Below are 21507 nucleotides of genomic sequence, written 5' to 3'. Positions count from 1 at the left end.
GAGGTTCTATTAGCTTTCTTATTGCTTGCTATATCTACATACCAAGCAACATGCTTTGCTCCCATCATATTCACATCGCCTCCTTCACCTTTCTCCACTACACTGACAATATTAAAGCTATCTTTTCTGCTGTAACTGGAAAACCTCTTCAACTTTGCTTCCAATTTCTATCTCTCTTGCCTTCACATGGTGAACCTTCAATTCTTCTCTTCCTCGACTTCTTGATCTCCATTTCTGGGATAGGCTGTCAACCATTACCTACTAGAAAACCAACCAATTCCAATAGCTACCTTGGTTACTTTTCCTCTCACCTCACTTCCACTAAAAACTTTGTTTGATTTGTTAGTTTCTCCATCATATCAATCCTGGAAATGCTTTTTCCATGCCAGTGCTTCAGTAAAGTCTTCCTTTTCCCTTAACTGCAGATTCCCTTCCATTCAGGCGACAGGGCCTTGACTGTGTCTGCCTTATTTCATGCACATCCTCCCCTCCCCAGAACCATAGTAGTTCATACCAGATTCCGCATTCAGTAGATCATTCTGTGCCACGCCTGCACCAAGCTCATCTTCCTCTCCACTCAGTATTCCAAAGTGGCTGTTCCCTTTGAGACATCTGGTCCACTCTTCTATCACACACAATATTTGCTCTTTTTTCCCCTCACAGTATCTTCTTGTGCAAACATAGGAGAGAGAACACCAACCCTTTTACCTTCACTCATTCCACCATTTAGGACCCCAAATAATCCTCCCAGATGATCCAATTTACTTTTATTTCAGTTTGGTATACTGTACTTTCTACTCTCAATTCATTCTCCTCCATAATGAGCTGGCAAAACACAGACTAGATAACTGCTTTACCAAAGACTTGCATTCACTCTACAAGTGTGACTCAGGCCTCTGGTTGTTTGCCATTTTAATTCTTGGTCCTCTGTTCTTCATCTCCTACACTGTTCCAGCCAACGTTAACAGAAGTTTGAGGAACAGCAACTTGCTCAATTAAGCACTTCACAAACTCCTAACATGACAGCAAATTCACTAACTTTAGGTCAGAACCACTGCTGCTATTTTTCAGCCAACATGATAATGGTTCTGCTGTTCCATTTACTGCTCCTCGATACTCATCTTACTCGTCCCAACAATACCCTCTTTGGTATTACGTCATTCTTTTATCATTTAATCCCCCCTTCCACGCCATCACAGACCTCTTTCACTTAAAACTGCTGCATCTCCAACTTCTTCCAGTTCTGTTGAAAGGGCACTAAGTTGAAACATCAACTATTGCTCTCAACTTAGATGCTGCTTAAACTGAATATTTCCAAGTTATTCAGTTTTTAAGTTTCTTAAAAGCTATTCATCTTTTGAGAACAATCACTGATCCTACACTTTCCCATAGGTGGAAACATCCTCCCAATATTTACACTCTAACGTCTTAAGAATCTTGTATGTTTCTCAAAATCACTATAGTACAGAAGGCAGCCAGTCAGTCCATCAAGTCTGCACCGAGTCTCCAAAAGAGATTTATCTCAGGCCCTAACCCCAGAACCTCATGTATTTACCCTGCAAATCCTCCCAATCTACAGATCTTGAGACTCAAAGGAGAAATTTAGCATGACCAATCTACCTAACCTGCACATCATGTGGGAGGAAACCAGAGCACCCAGAGAAAACCCTGCAGACCCAGAGAGAATGTACAAACCCAACACAGGAAGTCCCCCAAGGCCAGAGTCACCCCTCATTCTTATGAGCTTCAAGGGGTGCAGGCCCAACCTGTTTAATCTTCCCTCATATGGCAGTCCCTCTACAACCAGGACTTTTAAATAAGGGAACAAAAACTGTACAGCAATCTAAATGTGGCCTCACTTATCCCTTGTATTGTTGCAGCAACTCCTCTTTACTTTATTCCAGCCCCCTTGAAATAAAAACTTGCATTCCGTTTGCTTTCCTTATTATCTTTTGCACCCGTTTGTTAGCTTTCTGGGCTTCATGAACAAGGACATCCAGGTCCCTATGGTCTATAGTCTTCTGCAGTATCTCTCTATTTAAATAATTTGCCTTAAATGGGCCTTTAAGGAGGAAATGGTTATTGCAGAATTTGAGCAGAAGATTTCACATGGCAGATAAAGATTTTTTTAAAACAATATTCCACCCATATAATCACAGGTTGACAAGCTGCTCTTCATTTATTAAGATATCAGCTTTCCAAGCCTACAAATAGCAAACTATGGTAGATAGAAGTGCTGGCAAGAACATTTGTTTTTTAAGTGACAGTTTAAGTCATGCAACAAATGATTTTCCTCGAACAAACCTGCAACATACTCATTTTCAGAGCCACAAAAGCAGCTATTACTGTTAACGGCTCTTGCACACTTGCAGCAAACCCTCCACAAACACAATCTTGCAAATAGGCTGTATTGATGATTAAATCCTTACTTTCCATATAACTGGTAATAGACAGAACACAAACTATGAATTACAAATTCCCAGAAACATTGGTACGAGGCACAGAAGTATTGTAATTTTAGAAGGCATCACATGTTATGGCTTTTTAAATATTTCAAACATCCTTTAATTACAAGGGTTTTCTTTTCGGAACACAGACTATATGTTTGAAATCACAAAAGTTATGCAAATTAACTCAATTAAAACAGTCAGCAGCTTGGTGAACAAAACAACTGAAAAGCAAATGCCTTACTGCCATGTATGGTCGGCATCCTGCATCCCTTGTTTTGGCAATAGAGTCTACTAGTTGTCCACTAATACCAAAATCACAGAGCTTAATATTGCCATTCCTGTCCATAAGAATATTGGAAGGCTTGATATCTGCAACAAATTCAAACCAAACATGTCAATATAATGCAATAAAATTACCATATTTTACCAACAGCACAAGATGTCCTGCAAAAAGATGAAAATCCCTCTGCGCCAAAGACAAGACGTACAGTTATCCAAATATCCAATGGAAGAGGGCAATAAATACAATATGCTTATAATAGCAATGCAAAATCCATACTAAGTGAATTATAAAATCTGAGCTTCTCCAAAGGCTCTGAAAATAGCCAATTCACATAGCTACATCACATCAGTTTATAAATTTTACAATCTACGCACTATGCTGAATTATCTGATCACATCCAAGACATTCACAGCTATCTTTTACTATGTGGACTTGGCAATTTTTAAAATTTAAGTCATGAATGCTAACACATCAGAAAACTAGCTCACAGGCACCAGTAGGACAACAAGACAAAGGGGTCATGCTATTAATGAATATTAATACAACACCCAAAATTTTGAATTCTCTTTTGATGCACTCAGCATTTTAGAAGTGTCCATTTATATAAAAAAAACTTTGTTAGAGCTGTTGAAGTATCTTTAACTAGACTGTTCTAACATCCTCCAGTGACTGGAATGACAGGTGTAATCGAGTCTTACATGCCTGTGTTACATAATCAACCTATGGGCCAGAATGCACAGCAGCAGAGGACCCACAAAGAAAATGGCAGATTTGGTCTCACACTGTCTCTTCCTCAACTGGAAATCAACTTAACTTTGAAGCAAAGTTGATAGCTCATGACAGGTCCTAATTGTGATGACTGTACCAATACAAGTGAATGTCCTTTGATATTGGAACAGTAAATGACTGACAGTGTGCTTCCAGTATTTACCATATGAAACATTATCAAGAAATTAGATTATTTTTTATATTATGCTAACCATGCATATTTTGATAAATGCTGACAAAAACGACTTCAAAACACAATTTTTTTGTTTACTTAAACAACTCGGACTCTTACCTCGATGAATTATTTTCAAGTTTTCTTTTAAGTAGTTAAGTGCTTTCACAGTCTGGAAAAAAAACAGATGCATGGAAACTTTATGCAGACTGGTTATAAAGAAACAGCACTCAGGCTGAAAACAATTCCAATTAGCATGAACCATAATAGTGCTTGGTGCCGCAGAAGTTGAAAGATAGAGGCAGCAGAATCCAATTTCCCACCGGGTTTAGTAAAGTCGTTATTGAGAAAATAAGCAATTTATGTTTTTTTCTAGAAACGTCTTTCATATAAAGAAAACCTTTCTCAAAGTACAAAATCTAGCTGAAAAAGACCAAAAATTCTCTAAATAATCCATTTCAATACAGGCATCGGAATATTACATTTCCTTCAAAGTCACAATATCTCTTCTCCAGTTAAAAGAGAAAAACTGTTTCTGCAAATTACTATATTTGTTGCACCAATGCTTCAAAAAGCTTGAAACTCTTAATCATCCAACAAGACATGGACATATATTTTTAAAACTATAATATAAATACACATTTTAATATAATGACTGGTGATGCTCACAGTGCAGTTTACCCATAAAACGCATCGCTGATAAACTAAAGGGTGAGAATTAAATAAAGCAGAAACCGTTTTATCCAAAAATGTTTACTTCATATCTCCACGAATGCACATGAAAATCACAGTAAGAACATGATTGTTTATGAAAATATTTAAACTGCCATATAAAGTAGAATAGCAAGTTCTACAGCAAACTAAAGTTAAAATGTAACTTCTAACAAAATTAAGTTATTCAATGAGAAGTCCGTCGTAAAGTTTTTATACTAACACTGACTATGCATTATCAAAGGAGTTATGGAGAGTCTGACAAGCAACAAAGCAACTTTATCATATTCCTAACTCTCAAGCCAAAAACATTTCATTCATGTTTTGAACCAGGATCAGAATATTAAATCTCAAAAGGACCAACTGAATGCTCAAATTTTGGTCAGTTAAACGTTCTCTTTGATCAAGATAAAATAAATCTCAAATTTTCCCCAAGACTTTAGCTCAAGGAGATTAACACTTTCATGCGCAAGATGATTACAATTTACAAAATAATTTCACCAGCTAGAGTGAGCAAGTTGGAGTAGCTAATCAGAGCTAATTCAGCCAGTAACTGGACATAATATTAGTGAAAAATCATTGCATCAACACCAAGAATTAACTACTGACAAACCTATTCATTATTGGTAAGCCTTTTTATTTCCATAGACAAAAATGATGCCTAGGGATTCAAACTGTTTTCCCAGAAAACTAAAGTTTAGGCAAACACTAACGAGCAGTAAAATTAATTAATAAATTGTTGCAATCATGTCATATTTCATCATGAAACTATAAGTACTAATAGGTAACAGCTATTAACAAAGTGCATCAAGTTACTTACAGCTAATGTGATTTTGCCTAAGATCTCCTCTGGGATAACATCATCTAATGCACCATATACATATTTGTAGAATTTGTCAAATGAGGTAGACATGAGCTCCATGCATATCCAACAATCGCCCTAACAAAAACAATCAATAATTAGTCAACCTTCCAACAGTAATTCTGTTTTGTTCAGAGCTCCATGGCGTTTTTGATCCAGGAATTGACTGTGGAAAGTTATCCCTGCATGGAGACAAACAAGATAGGTTATCCATTACTGTAGAAACGCAGTATATTAATGCTCCAAATAAATGCTCAAATTGAAAATAATGCATCAGCATCTCCTTGAAGAAATCAGATGTAACAATAGCTTTTCTATGTTCTATGTTTGGGTCACCTACTTCAACAGAGAATTGATCTTTCACTTGGACACAGAACGAGGGTTGGTTGCAAGGAATAGAAAACGTTAGAAGCAATGTAATTAGAAAGGCCAAATAATTTAAGTTAGGGTTGACAGCTCTAATAATGAGAAAAAATCCAGTTAACGTACTTAAACTATTACAATTGCCACTAAGGACAATCTTGTTGCAGTTCGACTGCAGTCATTAGTTTAATTGGTTTCTCCTTTTAGAGCAGTGCAAGTCATTGTTCACTGCATATTTCACTCTGCTGTCAAACTGGAAGAAAGAAGAGCGTTGTTCAATGTTAAAATGCAGGTTCGCAGCTATTTTAACAGCCAAATTCTGGTGACCTAGCTTTCTTGGCTCTTTACAGCTATGAAAAACACAAGCAATGTGGCAAGCTCTGGAAATTTAAAACAAGTTGCTTTTACATGAGTTTCAGCTGCAGTCAACGTGAGGATAAAACAATGGAGGAATATCATATGGATGCAGGCTTATATCTGTATCCAAATTATTATTTAGAATTCAGTTAGCTTTTCAGTGCAAAGCTGATACTATTTATTATGTTATTTCTGGTCAAAAAGTTAGTGCGATGGCTACATTATTCTGAGCCAAGTACATGATTAGACAAGATACATGTCTAGACTGAACTACAATCTGTGGGATAACTACTGGAGAGCTAAGAGTTTTCCCAAGTTTCTCCATTCTTTCTCTAAATGATTCCCATCTCCTCATATCTCAGCATTTCGACTTACCTTTCCATTTCTACTTCAGCCCCAATCTTTCATCTCCGATACCAAGATTGTCACAAACATCAAGTAAGCTTCAGAAATATTATTTTACCTTTCTGCTGGGCATTTTGCAACCCAACTGAATGGACAGCAACTTTGGTGCTGTTGATGTGGGATCGTGTCCCGGGAAGGAGGTGGGAAGGCAGAATGACATTGTGCATGTATACTCTCAGGACATTACTTGAGAGGGTCGGAGCAGCAGGGTAGAGAATCTGTCTGTGCTGTTGGCACCAATCTGCTGCACGTGATTGACGTATCCGCTGTGATTCCAACATTTTCAATTCAGCAACTTGTATTTATCCAGAGTGCTTCAGTGTAATAAAACATCCCAAGATGCTTCACAGGGGTAGCAAGCAAATGATACTGAGCACTGAAAATAATGTGGCTGTCTGTAATGCAATGTTAATTCCAATAATTGTATTTTGAAGAGTCAGACAATGACCTGTACTTTAAAACAGATTTATTTCCAAGGTAGCAATGTCACAGACACTCCCAGTTCCTCCCAGGCACTCAGTAAACTGGTTTACAGATGTATACAATGATTCCCTAATCCTTCAGCAATTTGGTGATGGCAGTGCTTTATCATCAACTTAAAGCATGCATTTCATTGCACCACAAATTCAACATTAACAAGGAAGAAATCAAATAAGGTGGTTTCGGGCAGATGACCAAAAGCTTCATCAAATAGCTTGGTCTTAAGGAGTGCCCTTAAGCAAGAAGGTGCTTTTATTAGGCCGGGGAGATGGGGAGTTGGGAATTCCAGGGCTTAAGGCTTCACTGTCTGAAGGCATAGCCAAGAATGGGAGATCAATATAAACCGGAATGTTCAAGGGATCAGAATTAGGGGGTGGCGGAGATTACAGAATTAGAAAGAGGCAAGTTCCTGGTGGGGTTTGAAAGAAGGATGCATTTTAAAATTGAGGCACTGTTTAACAGAAAGACAGTCTAGGTCAGCAAGCAGGTAGTGATAAGCAAACAAGGTTTGGTGCTGGTTAGGTCTCATGCAGCTGAGGTATGGATGGCCCCAAGTTTATGCAGGATAGAATGTGGGAGGCTGACCTGGAGTGTGTTGGAACAGTCAAGTCTAGAGTTAAAAAAGGCATGGCTGAGGGCTTTAGCAGCAGATGAGCTGAGGCAGGGTCAGAATTGAGCAATGTTTTGATGGTGGAAATAGGCAGTCTTAGCAATTCACAGATGTGTGGTTAAAAGTTTGTTGAAGTCAAATACAATACCAAGGTTACAAAATGTCTGGTTCAGAATTTCCAGGAAGCCTGATGGAGATGGTGCCTAGACAGTCACATTTCTGGCACCAAACAAAAATGGCTTTCGTCTTCTCAATATTTAAATGGAAGAATTTTCTGATCATCTAGTACTGGATTTCAGACAAGCCGTTTCTTGGGAGGTGAAGGTCTCGTGGCATTATTGTTACACTATTAATCCAGAAACTCAGCTAATTTTCTGGGGAACTAGGTTCAAGTCCTGCCACAGCAGATGGGGAGGAATTGAATTAAAAAACACTTCTGGAATTATAAATCTATCGATGATCATAAAACCATCGTTGAAAAAACCTGTCTGGTTCACTAATATCCGTTAGGTAAGAAAATCTGCTATCCTTACCTAGTCTGGCTACACATGACTCCAGAGCCACAGCAATGTGGTTGACTCTCAACTCCCCTTTGAAAATGGCCTAGCAAGTCAGTTGTATCAATCGATCAAGGACATCAGGGGATGGGCAATAAGTGTTGGACAGCCAGCAGCGCCCACGTTAAGTGCTGAGTCAGTACTGTGGCGGGGTCAAAAACCTAATTGGAGGGATTCAAATATAGAATTCAGAAAAATATGGGCACAAATTTGTGAGGCATTGAAACATTTAAGGTACTGAAAGGAAAGAGTTTGGAATGGTAGCTTGAAATGGAGGGATCAAGGGTTGATTTTTTTGTGAATAAGCGTGATGGCAGATTTGAAAGAGATGGGGACAGAACCCGAGGAGAGCTCGCACGGGAGCCAGGAATGGAAGCAAAATATTGTGGTCACTGGAAACCTCAAATATAAACAGAAGGAAAGGCCAGAAGCCTGAACATTAAGTCTAATTCTCTCTCCACAGATGTTGCCAGACCTGATACAACCGAATAGCTTGCTAGACATTTCAGAGGATAGCTGAATATTTCCAGCATTTTCTGTTTTTAAGCCAGGAATAGAAGTTGAGCATACAGTAGTTTATTTGTAATATGATTGAGACAGAAGGACGTGGATCTCAAGGGCAGTCTTGGAGAGGGCACGAGATGAGATAGAAGTCAGACACAGATTCAAGACGAGGCCCGAGAGGAAAATGGCACGAGGCAGTTAATCAGACGCTCAATCTTGTGACTAAGAAATTGATGAGCTGTTCCTGGTGCTGAGGATGGAGGAGACAGAGGAGATGGACTTAGATTGGGATGAAGGGTTGGGGGAGGTTGGAGTTGATGCTATGACCAGAAAGGTTCCTGGCAGGGGATGGTGATGACAAGTGATCGCCTCGGTGAAGGGGTAGGTGTGAGGGAAGCCCTCAGTGGGACAGGATGGTGGAAATAATGCTTTTAATAGGCACAAGAATATTGAGGGTGGAGATATGACAGAGGTTAAGGATATGACAGAGCAGATTGGTAGTTCAGAATTGGCATGCTAAATGGAGGAGCAAGGTTAGACAGTTGGGATTTTCTAAGTGCAGTTATGAGTGACTGGAATAGATTTTCCAACAGGCAGATCAAGGAAGGAGGAATGTTTTTGGTGACCAATACAAAATAGTATCAGAGATAACCATATATGTGATGATACAATGGGAAACACAAAACCACATGAAATGGCAAAGTCAAACAGCTGGCTATGAGGATGGACTGTGGAGTTTAGGGAGGGAACAATTAAGGGGAGGTCGGAGGCCAGTGAACTCAGAGGCAAAAGAACACGATGGATTGAGGTGGAGGTTTAAATCACGGTGCCAAAATAGTTGGGAGGAAAGCAGCGAATGAACCTCAAGTGAGAAAATTGCCACAATGCTTAGATGGCCAGTCCAAAATAAAATCCACCCTCAGTCAGATGACTCCAAAACTAAGGCAATTCAGCCCAACAGCTCCTACAAACTTCCTCGCTTGTTTCTATCTGTTTGCTCCATTTTACTGCCATTTTTTGGTGGGAGCCTCTTTCTTGGTTATTTGCACATGGAATCATGAGCATGCTTTTCTCACTGATGTACTCTTGTATATCAACTGAATAGTCTGCTTTCTCCCAATGTTTGTCCATCTTTACTTAATAGAATCTTTGCAGTGCAGAAAATGAACATTCACCTCACTGAGTCTTCACTGACTCTCGAAAGAGCACCCCACCCAGGCCTTCCTCCACCCCATACCCTTCCATTTATCCTGGCCAATCTACCTAACCTGCACATGTTTGGAGTGTGGGAGGAAATCAGAGCACCCGAAGAAAACCCACACAGACACAGGGAGAATGTGCAAACTCCACACAGACAATGACCCAAGGCTGGAACTGAACTTGGGTTCCTGGTGCTAGTAATAACCACTGTGCCACCATGCTGCCCCAGATCTGGAAAGTTCCTTTGGGGAACAGAAATATAAATCATTCTTTTCTTTACAGATATAGACTGACTTATGGTCTTGCAATACTTTGTTGCTTGTTGCCTAATATTTGAAGTTCAAAGTAGGAGGGCAGTTGCTGTCACTGAGCTTCCTTTTTCTTCAAATTTACAAGCAGTCCTTACTCTAAACCAAGCTTTATTAATCTAACTATATATTCTGCACAAGTTTTTCAGTCACTGCACTTAAAAAGTTTAGCTTGAATATTAAGTTGCACACACTGAACTAATAGTTAGATCCCCAACTGCATTTTGATGCTTCAAATAGACAATAATTTTCTCATTTCTCTCACCTCTCTGAAGAGTGCTCCATAAAACTGAACAATATATGGACAATCACTACTCCTCATTACAACATCCAGATCCATCAAAAGCTGTTTCTGTTCTTTCTCATCCACTGTTGATCGAATTCGCTGAAAGACATTATATCACAAGAGTTTAATCACTGCGCAATTCATTTTTTAAGTAGTTCCCAGATGCTCTCTTTGCTCAGACTAAACATGAACTTCTCTGAACTTAAAATTCTAACCATAAACCGCAGAAGCTGAAGTTTATTGAAAATAAAACATTTTGAATGCTTATGTATACTTTACTGTCAACTTGTATTGAATGTTTCAAACATTTGTAGTTATTCAACTGTTAAGTATAATACAGGAAATGCCAAATTATAAAGTGTAAATATTAATACATTTATGTTTTGATGTGACATGCATCTGGGATTTAAACATTGTTAATGTGTGCTGGCTTAAACATCCTTTTACGTGATCTGCTCTTTAAGGCTGCAATTACAATGACAAACTGGTAAATTTGAACTAAACTGAGAAACAACATTTATAATTTCATGTGTTCAGACAACTTCTGAAAACTAATACTTCCAAGACATCTAGTTCACACAATTCATCCTGCCGTTAAACTTCAAACGTTGAGATTTCCATGGTGTTTAAGTATATATATTAGTATCACAAGGTGGCTTACATTAATACTAGAATGAAGTTACTGTGGAAATCCCCTAGCTTTTAACAGCTAAATAAGATAAGTAAGATTATACAACCAATAGTTGAGTCATAAATACTAGGTAGGTTCAATAGCTGATGTTTGCAGAGTTAGCTGACCTGTTGCTATTTTGCTATTGGACATATATTTGAGATAGAAGAATCACCGACAGTTGGCTTGTCTTGCAAAGCAACAACTTGTCTTCCAACTACGACTGATTGCGAGCCATAGCTAGTTTAGCTTATGTCGTAGCAGTGGAACCTGTGCTGCAACTTTGGTCATCATAAAAGTGGTTCAAGTCAGTGCAGTAGTGGGGGCAATACAAAAATGTATAGGCATATGGCAACACAGTGGCAGAAAATAACCATTACCTGTGGAGTCACAATGCAGCAGGTAAGCAATGCTTCTCCACTGTGCAAGAATCACACTAATGCCATTAGACTGAAGGTGTGATTGCTAAATTTGCTGATGACAAAGATAGGTAGGAAATTAAATTGTTAAGAGGATTAAGGTATGTTAAGCAATTGGACAAAAAAAAGAGTACAATTTGGGCAAATGTGAAACTGTCCATTTTGGCAAGAAAAATAAAAAAGCTCATTATCTAAATGGTGAGAGATTGCAGAATTCTGAGGTGTAAAGCGATCTGGGTGTTCTGCTACATGAATCACAAAAGGATAGTAGACAGATACTGCAAGTAATTAGGAAAGCTAAGAGAACGCGAGGAGAATCAATTACAAACTTAGGAAGGTTACGCTTCTGTTGTACAGGACATTGGTGAGGCCACACCTACAGTATTGGTGTCCTTATCCGAGCAAAGATGTAAATGCATTACAAGCACTTGAGGTGGTTTACTGGATTAATACCACAAATGGGCAGGTTATCTTATGAGGAAAGGTTGGAGAGGTTAGGTTTGTAACCACCAGGGTGCAGAAGACTAAGAGGCAGCTTGATTGAAACCTTTAAGATCTTGAGAGGTACTGACAGGGTGGATGTGGACAGGGTGTTTCCTCTTGTCGGAAAACCTGGAACCAGGGGCCACTGTTTAAAAACAAAGGGATAGCGTATTTAAGACGGAGATTAGAAGAATATTTTGGGAGGGTCTCTTACTCAAAAGGCAGTGGAAGCAGAATCTTTGAATAATTTTAAGGTAAAGTGAGATTGGGGGGAGGTGGAGGGGGGTAAGTGTGGTGAAAGGTTATCAGGGATAGGGAGAAACGTGGGGTTGAGGTTACAATCAGATCAGCCATGATTTTATCAGATGGCGGAGCTGACTCGAGGGGCTGAACGGCCTACTCCTGCTCCTAATTTGTAATTCCCGAAGGGCATGCCTAAAATAGTTTGCCAAAAATTAAAATGGAGGCATCAAGAGGCATGCTGAAAGCCTGTTAAGTACGATACTTACCAACAAATCCAATGATTAAGTCTAGGGGAAGCTTTTTCCCTCAAACAATAGATAGAATGTGGTACTTGTTACCCCATGGAATAGTTGAGGCAAATAGCACACATGCTTAAGGGAAAAAGTAGCTAAGAGCGTGCTGGAGAAAGGAATAGATTTGTATGTAGTTATGTTAGAAGTAGGGTGGAAAGACGGTTGCACTGAGCAAGATCTCCAACATAGACAATTGGGCCAAACGTCATTTCCCAGCACTATAAATTTTATCGTATGTAAATTGCATCTGCCAGGTAACTGGTTTCAGCTAGCCCTGGGAATTTTACATGTGCCACCAGGTTTTGTAGGCTACAAGCACATGCCTTGAGCCACCAGGTTTTGTAGGCTACATGTATGGTCAAACGTACCTAGAAAGATTACACAGAGATTTGACATAGCAAATGAAAAAATTTCTCACTGCTATAATAAGCATACTAGTCTGAAATTGGAAGTTAAACTACTGGGACAAAGTGGGAGCATGCTACTGAGCAACTAGTTGCACTGCACAAGAATCGGAACCAGTTGACGCTGACAGCACAGGACTGGTATTCCTGATCTCCAGAAAATGGGGATAGTGTAATAAAAAACATTTAATAGCTTTGGTTCCACATATGTTTGTCTGCTTATTACAATAAACATAAGATTCTATAGATCTTTAAAGTATATGTCAGGATGCTTTTCATAGAATTTAGCTTGAAGGCGATGTAATTGCTTACTTTTACAGCCATAACCTGGCCACTTGGGTTGTGGATCATTTTGTTCACAGAACCATAGGCTCCACGTCCTATTTCCCCAAGGTCCTTTAGATCATCTGCAGTGAAGTCATACAACTGTTCTGGAGAGATTTTCAACTTCCCTGAAGATTCAATGCTATGGGTTCGCAGCCTTTCTCTAGAACAGGATTTCAAGAATGACCATTAGAAAGCGAGAAATGTTACATACATAATCAGTTGCATTCTTAATTGCTTGTTTATACCCTTTTTTTTAAACTTTATTCCAATCCAATCAAGTCAAATTAAACCCAATTCAGAGCCCCAACAAGTTGGGACATTCCCGATCCAAGCTGACAAGACAGGGCTCTCACCTCCTGTCTTGGGCTTGATCTACATGACCCAAGCTGATTGGAGTAGGTGTAGCTTATACCCTTTCTTTTCACTGCCTGGTGTTACTGAGCCAATTTACCTGCGAGTCTCAGCCATGGTAGCAGGTATATGGAAGGTGCTAATGCATTTAGACTGTGGTTTCACATACAGGTACCTACAGTTACCTCTATCAATGGCAACTTAATGGTGGGTTAGTTACTTTGCTATCAGTCACGTCAGCTGACCTCAACACAATTGCTCTTAGAAGGTTTGTAAATCAGGAAACACTGCATTTCCTGATCTCATGATGTGAAGGCAGGCAGGTATCTTGGCTGAGTTAAGTTAATTGATGCATTCTAACCTGCAACTTTGAGATTTTGCATTTTGCATGGTATCACACCATATTGATCCAATATCTACTGCAATATCTTATCGGTATTCATAAAAATCACCATCCAAATCAGTTGTGCTTCATTGCTACTTGAAGTAAATGGATCACGATGGAACAGATTTAAATATTAATACATTGATGCTTCACCCCACTCAGTAACAAATCTCACTTAACAATTAGGAAAGTTTGGGAATATATTTTGCATTAAGATGGAGTGCACTGGGAGAAATAATATTAATATTACTGTCTTCAAGCGAACGATTAGTGTTTCAGCAAGATTCACATAGGTAAGTGTACGAACTGGTTAGAATTTTGGAAATCACATCCCTTTCAAACTACAGAGCAGAATATCAGTACCATTGTTGCTAATATTTTGCATGTTATACCAAAAGAAAAAATCCTTTCAATGAAGCATAAATCATAAAATTAATTAAGGCAGAATGGGTGCATCCCCATCCCTGGAATCACTAATAGAATAGTGAAGTTTTTACTTTAGAAATCCAATTTTCTGAGAACTCAGTAAAACAGCACATCTTAGAGTTTATAGAATCTAATATTTTCTCAAAACCATAGGTTTCATTGTCACTTAAAATTTAATAAATTCAAAATGATTCCAAAAGGCTGCCCTGTCATGTAAAAGGCAATCCTGAATATATTTCCTATCTAACCAAACACTAAAAATAGAACTAAATTCAATCTGAAACAGTAACATACTCGACACAGAATTACTTAGATTCTAATCACCACAAGCTATTTTAAGTAAATGAAATGACAATCATATGACAGTGGGGAAAATGAATCCACGTACTACCTGCAAGCTTGCATGCACATAATTACCAATTTTCAACCCTTCAAAGCTTGTTATAAAATTGCACCTTCAAAAAAAAAGCTAGAATATTTCTGCCTCTATCCAGTTCACCCAAATAGTAACAAACTGGAGCTTCCAAGCTCTCCAATTAGGTTAATTTTTATTGGGGAAAATTTCCTCCCGGCCACCATCTACAATTGGGGTTGACAACATTTTCCCATGTAACGTTCTGTTAGAAAGGCTTTCAGTCAAATGTCGTACATCAGACAAAAAGGATCATCTACAGCTATTCCTAACAGGTGTAATTAGATAAATGTCCTTTCACGAACTGAAGTAAAACTTACTTTCTGCAACTCCATACTGAAGAACCAAGACACACAAACTGTTAGACCATATGTGCTGTGTCAACAACCAAGACCCCAAGGCATTTATCAGTGCTACTGAAACCTCATCGTGCATGGGAAAGATTTTCATGCAGCTGTCAAAACTTAAACATATACATCAGATCTTTCGCACCTCCCAAAATAAGTACAGCTCTAGTATTACTGACTTCCCCTGCAATACTGCTACTGTTTGTTGCATCAACGTGCAATGTCTGTAAACCTATTCATGCAGGCAAGAAAAAGATCAATACAAGGGCATCCACTGTCGGTCAAAGGATGATGGCTCTCACACAGGTTGAGGAAGGAATGTGCACCAATTCACAAATGTTTTTTATACACAATGCTATTTTGGTCAGGTTTGAATTGACCTATGTATTTATTAATAATGCACACAAAAATTTCACAGCCTAAAGACTGTTCACTGCAACTCAATGTTACCATGTACCTGAATTTTATAAAGCATCCCAATTATTTTCTAATAAACCTTCACTGAACTTCATTATCCCCGACAGTGCTACTTGTTTTTAAGCTATTTCACTCGTTAGCATCCTGTCCCAAAAATAATTAGCATTGTATTTAATTTTTTTTTGTATATTATTGTTACAAATAGGCTTACAATAACACCGCAAATGGAGTTACTGTGAATATCCCCTAGTCGCCATGCTCTGGCACCTGTCTGAGTACTAGAGGGAGAATTTATCACAGTCAATATACCGAACCAGCACGTCTTTTTACTATGGGAGGAAACCGGAGCACCCAGAGGAAATCCACGCAGACACGGGGAGAACATGCAAATTCAGCACAGCGACCCAAGCCAGGAATTGAACTCGGGTTCCTGGCATTGTGAAGCAGTACTAACCGCTGTGCTGCCCATAGATGGCAGGTACAAAGATACACAAGTACAAAGCCAAGCATATAAAGGCATGTTATATAACAGTTAGTACAATAAATACCAATAAATTTCATACAATTTTCATGTTAAGAGCTAGAAACTAATTGCTAATATTTGGACTAGAACACTTAAATGCTTTCAAGGTCCAAGCTCCAAACACCTGTCAACATATTGACTATCTTTGGTACCCTTAGCATCACTTGTTATACGCCCCTACTGATATGTTACTTCCAATTGTTCATTAGTTTTGTTACCATTAAGGTTTGCTACATTTTTCCCTTTTATCAGTCTGCCAGTTGGGAGGTTGGAGGATTTTCTTTGATGCAATATCGTGCAGCATTAGCTTTGCCAAGTTTCACTGCTTGAAATTTGAAAAGGCTGATCTTGGGATCCAAACTTCGATCTAAAATCCAACTGATGAAACTATTTTTCACTTCAAGACTGCCAACTGGTGGGTCAGAAATGGAAAACAGACAAGCTTAGTGGGCCAAAACATCTCTTCCACTTAAAACTCACATGAAGTTATTAATTTAGGTAAAAAGTGGAGTTATCAAGGAATAACATTACTTGAAAAACGTAATGAGGTGAAATAAGCTCAAGTAAATCTGCCTTTAAGGGGTTTGCATTAGAACAAATCTAATACACCCTGCTTGAAGGAAAATCTTTATTTTGCTGCAGGTGTTCTATTTTCTAAATCTAAATTGATAAATCTACAGTTTAAATGTATTTGTCACCGATAAAAAGGTCACAGAGATAGCCAGGGAAGGAATCTGAAGCTCAATTAATGCTGCACTTTCCTTTAAGATTGTTTATTAATGCCTCAAGTAGGCTTACATTAACACTGCAGTGAAGTTACTGTTGCCTCACTCCAGCACCTCCACCACTGAGGGGGAATTTAGCATACCCAATGCATCTAGCCTGCACACCTTTCAGACTGTGGGAGAAAACCACAGCACCCCAGAGGAAACTGATGCAGAGAACGTACGGACTCTGCATAGACAGTGACCTAAGCTGGGAATCAAACCCAGGTCCCTGGCACAGGGAGGCAGCTGTGCTAACCACCATTCGCCCATCTGGTTAGGTTTATGAAACAAAGCATAGAACGAATTTCACTGATACATTGGACAGAATACACTACTTGATATTTGCACTGTACATACGACAAAAGTACAGGTCACATCCTGACCTCCAAGTTGATAGCCATCACAGGAATGTGGCTGCCTTTTAAGAAAAGGTCCTGTTTACACACATTTCGACACAGTTTAGAAAGGACCAAGGTGGTGCGTTTCCACCTTCATGAGAAACAGAATGACAGGTGTTGAGCTTGGACCTTGAAAGCATTTAAGTGTTCTCGTCAAAATATTAGCAATTAGTTTCTAGCTTTTAACATGAAAATTGTATGAAATTTGTTGGTATTTATTGTACTAATCATTATATAACGTGCCTTTATATGCATGTCTTTGTACTTTGTAGTAGAACATAACACTGGAAATGGTGACTTTGCCTCTAAGTGGGGTTCATCAGAAATATCCAAGTACTTTGATTTATGTTGCAGAAATCAAAATGGAGAAACGGATCTGTAGCTGTGCAACCTAATCACCAAAACTACCTGTAAAATGGTTGGGGGGCAGGGGAGGAGTTACACTGGCTACTTATGAGGTACAAACAGGGGATAGACATTAAGAGTTGAGAAACCCAGAAATACCGATAGATACAATCAATGATTACTCCTGAACTCAAAACAATGAGCCTCAGACAGGATTTCTTAGATTTTTAAAACATCGTTACATGGGATGTGGGCATTTATTGCCCATCCCTCATTCCCTCAGCCCATGGTCGGAGTGGCTTGCTAGTCCCATTTAAGAGTCAAGCACATTGCTCTGGAGTCACATGTAGGCCAGACCAGCGAAGGGTGGCAGATTTCCCTCCCGAAAGGTCGTTAGTGAACAGGTTAGTGATCATCATTGGACTTTTCATTCCAGATTTTTATTAGTGGGATTTGAACCAGGTGCCTGGAACATCATACTGGATCTCTGTTACAAATCCAGTGACAGCACTACTACACCACCATTTTTCTTGTAATATATATCCTGCGAAAAGTGTAGAGCAATGAGAATGTAAGATCAGCATCATATTTTCCTTTTTCATGCAAAATGAGTCTGTAATAGTAACTAGAGAATTTTTATTCATTTAATGTACGGCATTCATTTACAAAAGTTTATTGTGGAGGAGGTAACCTCAGAGGCCTCGTATTCTAGAACTGGCCCTAAAGGCAACAAACTAGTTTTCTATAATTTTTGAAAGTATGACTGCTTTGATGTGGTTGAAAGAGCAAAAATGACTCGCAAACACTGCAGTGTAAACAACCAATGGATTATCTTAATGTATCCCTATACAAAAGGCCAGCCTTTACTGAAACTAAATTACTGCTGCACTAGGTTCATCTTGGGTCCACATATGTTCTCAGGTGCAAGAGTAATAGGATAGATATCAACTTAATTTAAAACATGTTCTCGACAATTGTCATCTGCTCGATTCCTAAATTAACTTATCTGGAATATGTTTGCAGACTGAGCACAAGTCAAAAAACCAGAGTCAAAAAACCAAGTCAAAATCATTGTATAGGGCCCTTCTCATGCTTAACAAACAGCTTTGCAGGAAACAGGAGTCACAATGGCAAGCCTCAAACTGACGTGATGTGGCATTCCTTATCTTTTGTACGGAGCTGCTCTCCAGAATGCTTTTGAAAAGTATCGTCAATGGAGCTCCTCCCAAGCAGTGAGGAGGACTCAATTTAATATTTTTTCAAGTTTTATTTAACAGCTCACAAGGTGAGAGGATATTTTAAACAAAAAATATACTGAAGCTTTACTTACTTGTCACTTATGTACAAATTATTATAATTACCATCATGCTCTTCTAAAATGCTATAAACCCACACCAAGACATTAGTCTCTTAGTGCGTTAGTCATTGTAATATCGTGTACATATTTTGGAATGCTTCCTAAACATTAGACTTTGACATTATTCATTGTCTAACCAAGTCATAAAATTCCATCATAAACTGCCAAAAGTAAACATAGATTTTATTACTTAATATAAACCCTCAGATGCTGTCAATTGTATAGTGGCAGAATCCTCATCAAATATCTAACACATTCCAGGCCCATTAAGAGATGGCAAAGGTAACAAGACAATCCAATGTATTTGCCATCCATTTCATTTCCTTATTAATATGTATGCACTATGACACAAGATTTCTCTTCAACTCAAAATAGTTTTGTTAAATGGTGGCTCTCAACTTGATTTCAATGAAGGCACCCACCCCAAGTGCTGTCAAATGACTTCTTCGAGATGTTTCAAAAAAATCCTGATAATGTTATTAGTAAAGGTTATTTACCAGTGTCACAAAAAAGCTTGAATTAACACTAAAGGAGATGGTATAATACTCCTCGTACGAAAGGCCTCATTCCAAATTTACGATAATAAGTAGACGAGGTTAAGGTGAAGATACATTCACTTGTACATTCAGTCCTGGTTAGCGAGGCTGGGATAGTTTCTCACACTGATAAAGAGGGCTGGATTCAAGTAAAAGAACTCACTCCCCTTACCAATTAAAATTTGCAAGTGTCAGGGAATAAACTTTATCTACTGGATTTATGTAGTTAGGTTTCTTAGTAAAGAGGGAGGAACTTTTGGATGCAATAGACTAATGAACTCCTGATTTTACTGACAGGTGGAGTGTTACTGGCTAAGGCAATAATATCTAGTATTGTATTTGGACCCTCCAGTTTGAGTGACAAGCTGGGCTGGAGGTAAGCATTCAGAAAAAGTATATCTGTCTTGCACGTACTGTTACATCATAGAAGACAGTCAGCATTTGCTGACTGTCTTCCCTTCTGATGCATTCATTAGCAATAAATTTTCTACCGTTCTTTAAATACATGCTGTCTTTCGTGGTATCTGTACTGGTTGAGTAAGATCAGCCAAGTACAAGGCCCCCCCAAGAGACAGCCCAGAAAATTCCTCTTAGCATTTGAATCTGTCTGCAGCATCAAATTGTAAGAGGGATTTTTCATGGTCTCTGTATTGGTTGAGTGTAGTCAGCTGAGTATATCCCAAAGGGATATCCTGGAAAATTTCTCTCAAACACGGCAAATAAACTACTGTGAAAACCCCCGAGTCTCAACACTCCAGCACCTGCTTGGGTACAGAGGGAGAACTTAGCATGGCCAAGGCATCTAACCAGCATATTTTTTGGACTGGGAGGGGAAACCGGAGCACCCGGAGGAAACCCAGGCAGACACAGGGAGAACATGCAGACTCCACACAGGTAATGACCCAAGCCAGGAATCAAACCTGGGTCACTGGCATTGTGAGGCAGCAGTGCTAACTACTGTGCCACCCATAATTACAATTCAAAGAATTTAGCAAGTTCAAAAGCTGGATAAATGGTTATTTTAAGTTTTATGGATTACTTCCAGTCTGCGTGGTACAAACAAGTTTACTGGCAGACTTGGGCGGTGAAAGCCCTTTTTCTGTTTGATATAAAAATCATTAATATTGAATCTTGAATTTGACTTGGATAATCTTCAGCTCATTGTCTTTGGCTGAAAAATTGCCAATGGGAGGCAGAATTCAACTGTTCCCACTTCCAAAATAGTGGGTGTGGTTGTGGGAACAGAAGAAAACAAGCTAGTATCGGATTTAAGTTAGGAGAAAAGGAATCAGTCGTCAAAATTGGAATAAAGATGAGGGGAACCACAGGGCAATAATGAGATCAGAATTTTTTTTTCACATTAGTAGTTTAGTTTGCGATTGCTCCTATAGCCAAAGCTATTTCTAAAGTTTAATCTGAAGAATGCAACTTTACTTTATTGGATGACCTAAATAGAAACACATTTAGTATGCTCAGAAAAAAGTTGTTTGCCAGTTAAACAATCCAATGTCATGGATAATAGGAGGAGCGGACTATTTTGCTCACTGCAGTAATATTCACCGAAATCTTGCTACCATTTTACACTGGCAGGTTCTTGCAGTCCCACCCAAGTGTACCCCTGCCGTGGGTTTCCCAGTAGTGAGGGGTGCATTCAGTAGGAAAGCTATCTTCTACCACCATGACACACACCACGGAGTGAGAAAAAAATCCCACCTGTTAAGATGACACTGCATGCAAGAGATTATGCACTCTGCTGAATGTCCTTTTCACTTGCATTGACAAGATAGCAGCTATTTTGAACATAGCAAAGTCCCATAAACAGCTTGTATTTGCATAGTATCTTTAAAAGTAGCAACATGTCTGAAGGCATTTAAAAGGTGTGCAATTAGATAAAAATGATAGATCCAAAAGAACAGATACTACGACAAACAGTTAAAATCTTGGTCAAAGAGGTAATAGGGAACCTTATGTGACGTTTTAAGGGTGGAGAAAATGATATACATAAGGAGAGGCATTCATGCATGTGGATGAGAATTTTAAAACAGAGACACTGCTAAACTGGAATCAATGTTGGTCAACGAACACCGG

The 21507-nt window shown here is 38.9% G+C and overlaps 1 protein-coding gene across 4 annotated transcripts in view; it reads right to left on the bottom strand.

Annotated features, from left to right (window-relative positions):
- The window catches only part of LOC145356377 (dual specificity mitogen-activated protein kinase kinase 4-like), a 160269-nt gene that overhangs the window by 42135 nt on the left and 96627 nt on the right, over positions 1 to 21507 (bottom strand). For all 4 annotated transcript variants that reach the window (XM_080209053.1, XM_080209054.1, XM_080209055.1 and 1 more), the window contains 5 exons: positions 13141 to 13315; positions 10296 to 10415; positions 5205 to 5324; positions 3794 to 3845; positions 2692 to 2819 (listed from right to left, as the gene is read on the bottom strand). In XM_080209053.1, the coding sequence (XP_080065179.1) occupies positions 2692 to 2819; positions 3794 to 3845; positions 5205 to 5324; positions 10296 to 10415; positions 13141 to 13315 (595 nt within the window). The remainder of the gene's footprint in view (positions 1 to 2691; positions 2820 to 3793; positions 3846 to 5204; positions 5325 to 10295; positions 10416 to 13140; positions 13316 to 21507) is intronic.

Source organism: Carcharhinus amblyrhynchos, chromosome 21 (genome assembly GCF_965287045.1).
Source record: "Carcharhinus amblyrhynchos chromosome 21, sCarAmb.v2.hapA, whole genome shotgun sequence".
NCBI classification, from domain to species: domain Eukaryota; kingdom Metazoa; phylum Chordata; class Chondrichthyes; order Carcharhiniformes; family Carcharhinidae; genus Carcharhinus; species Carcharhinus amblyrhynchos.
This window is presented reverse-complemented; position numbering and strand designations above follow the sequence as displayed.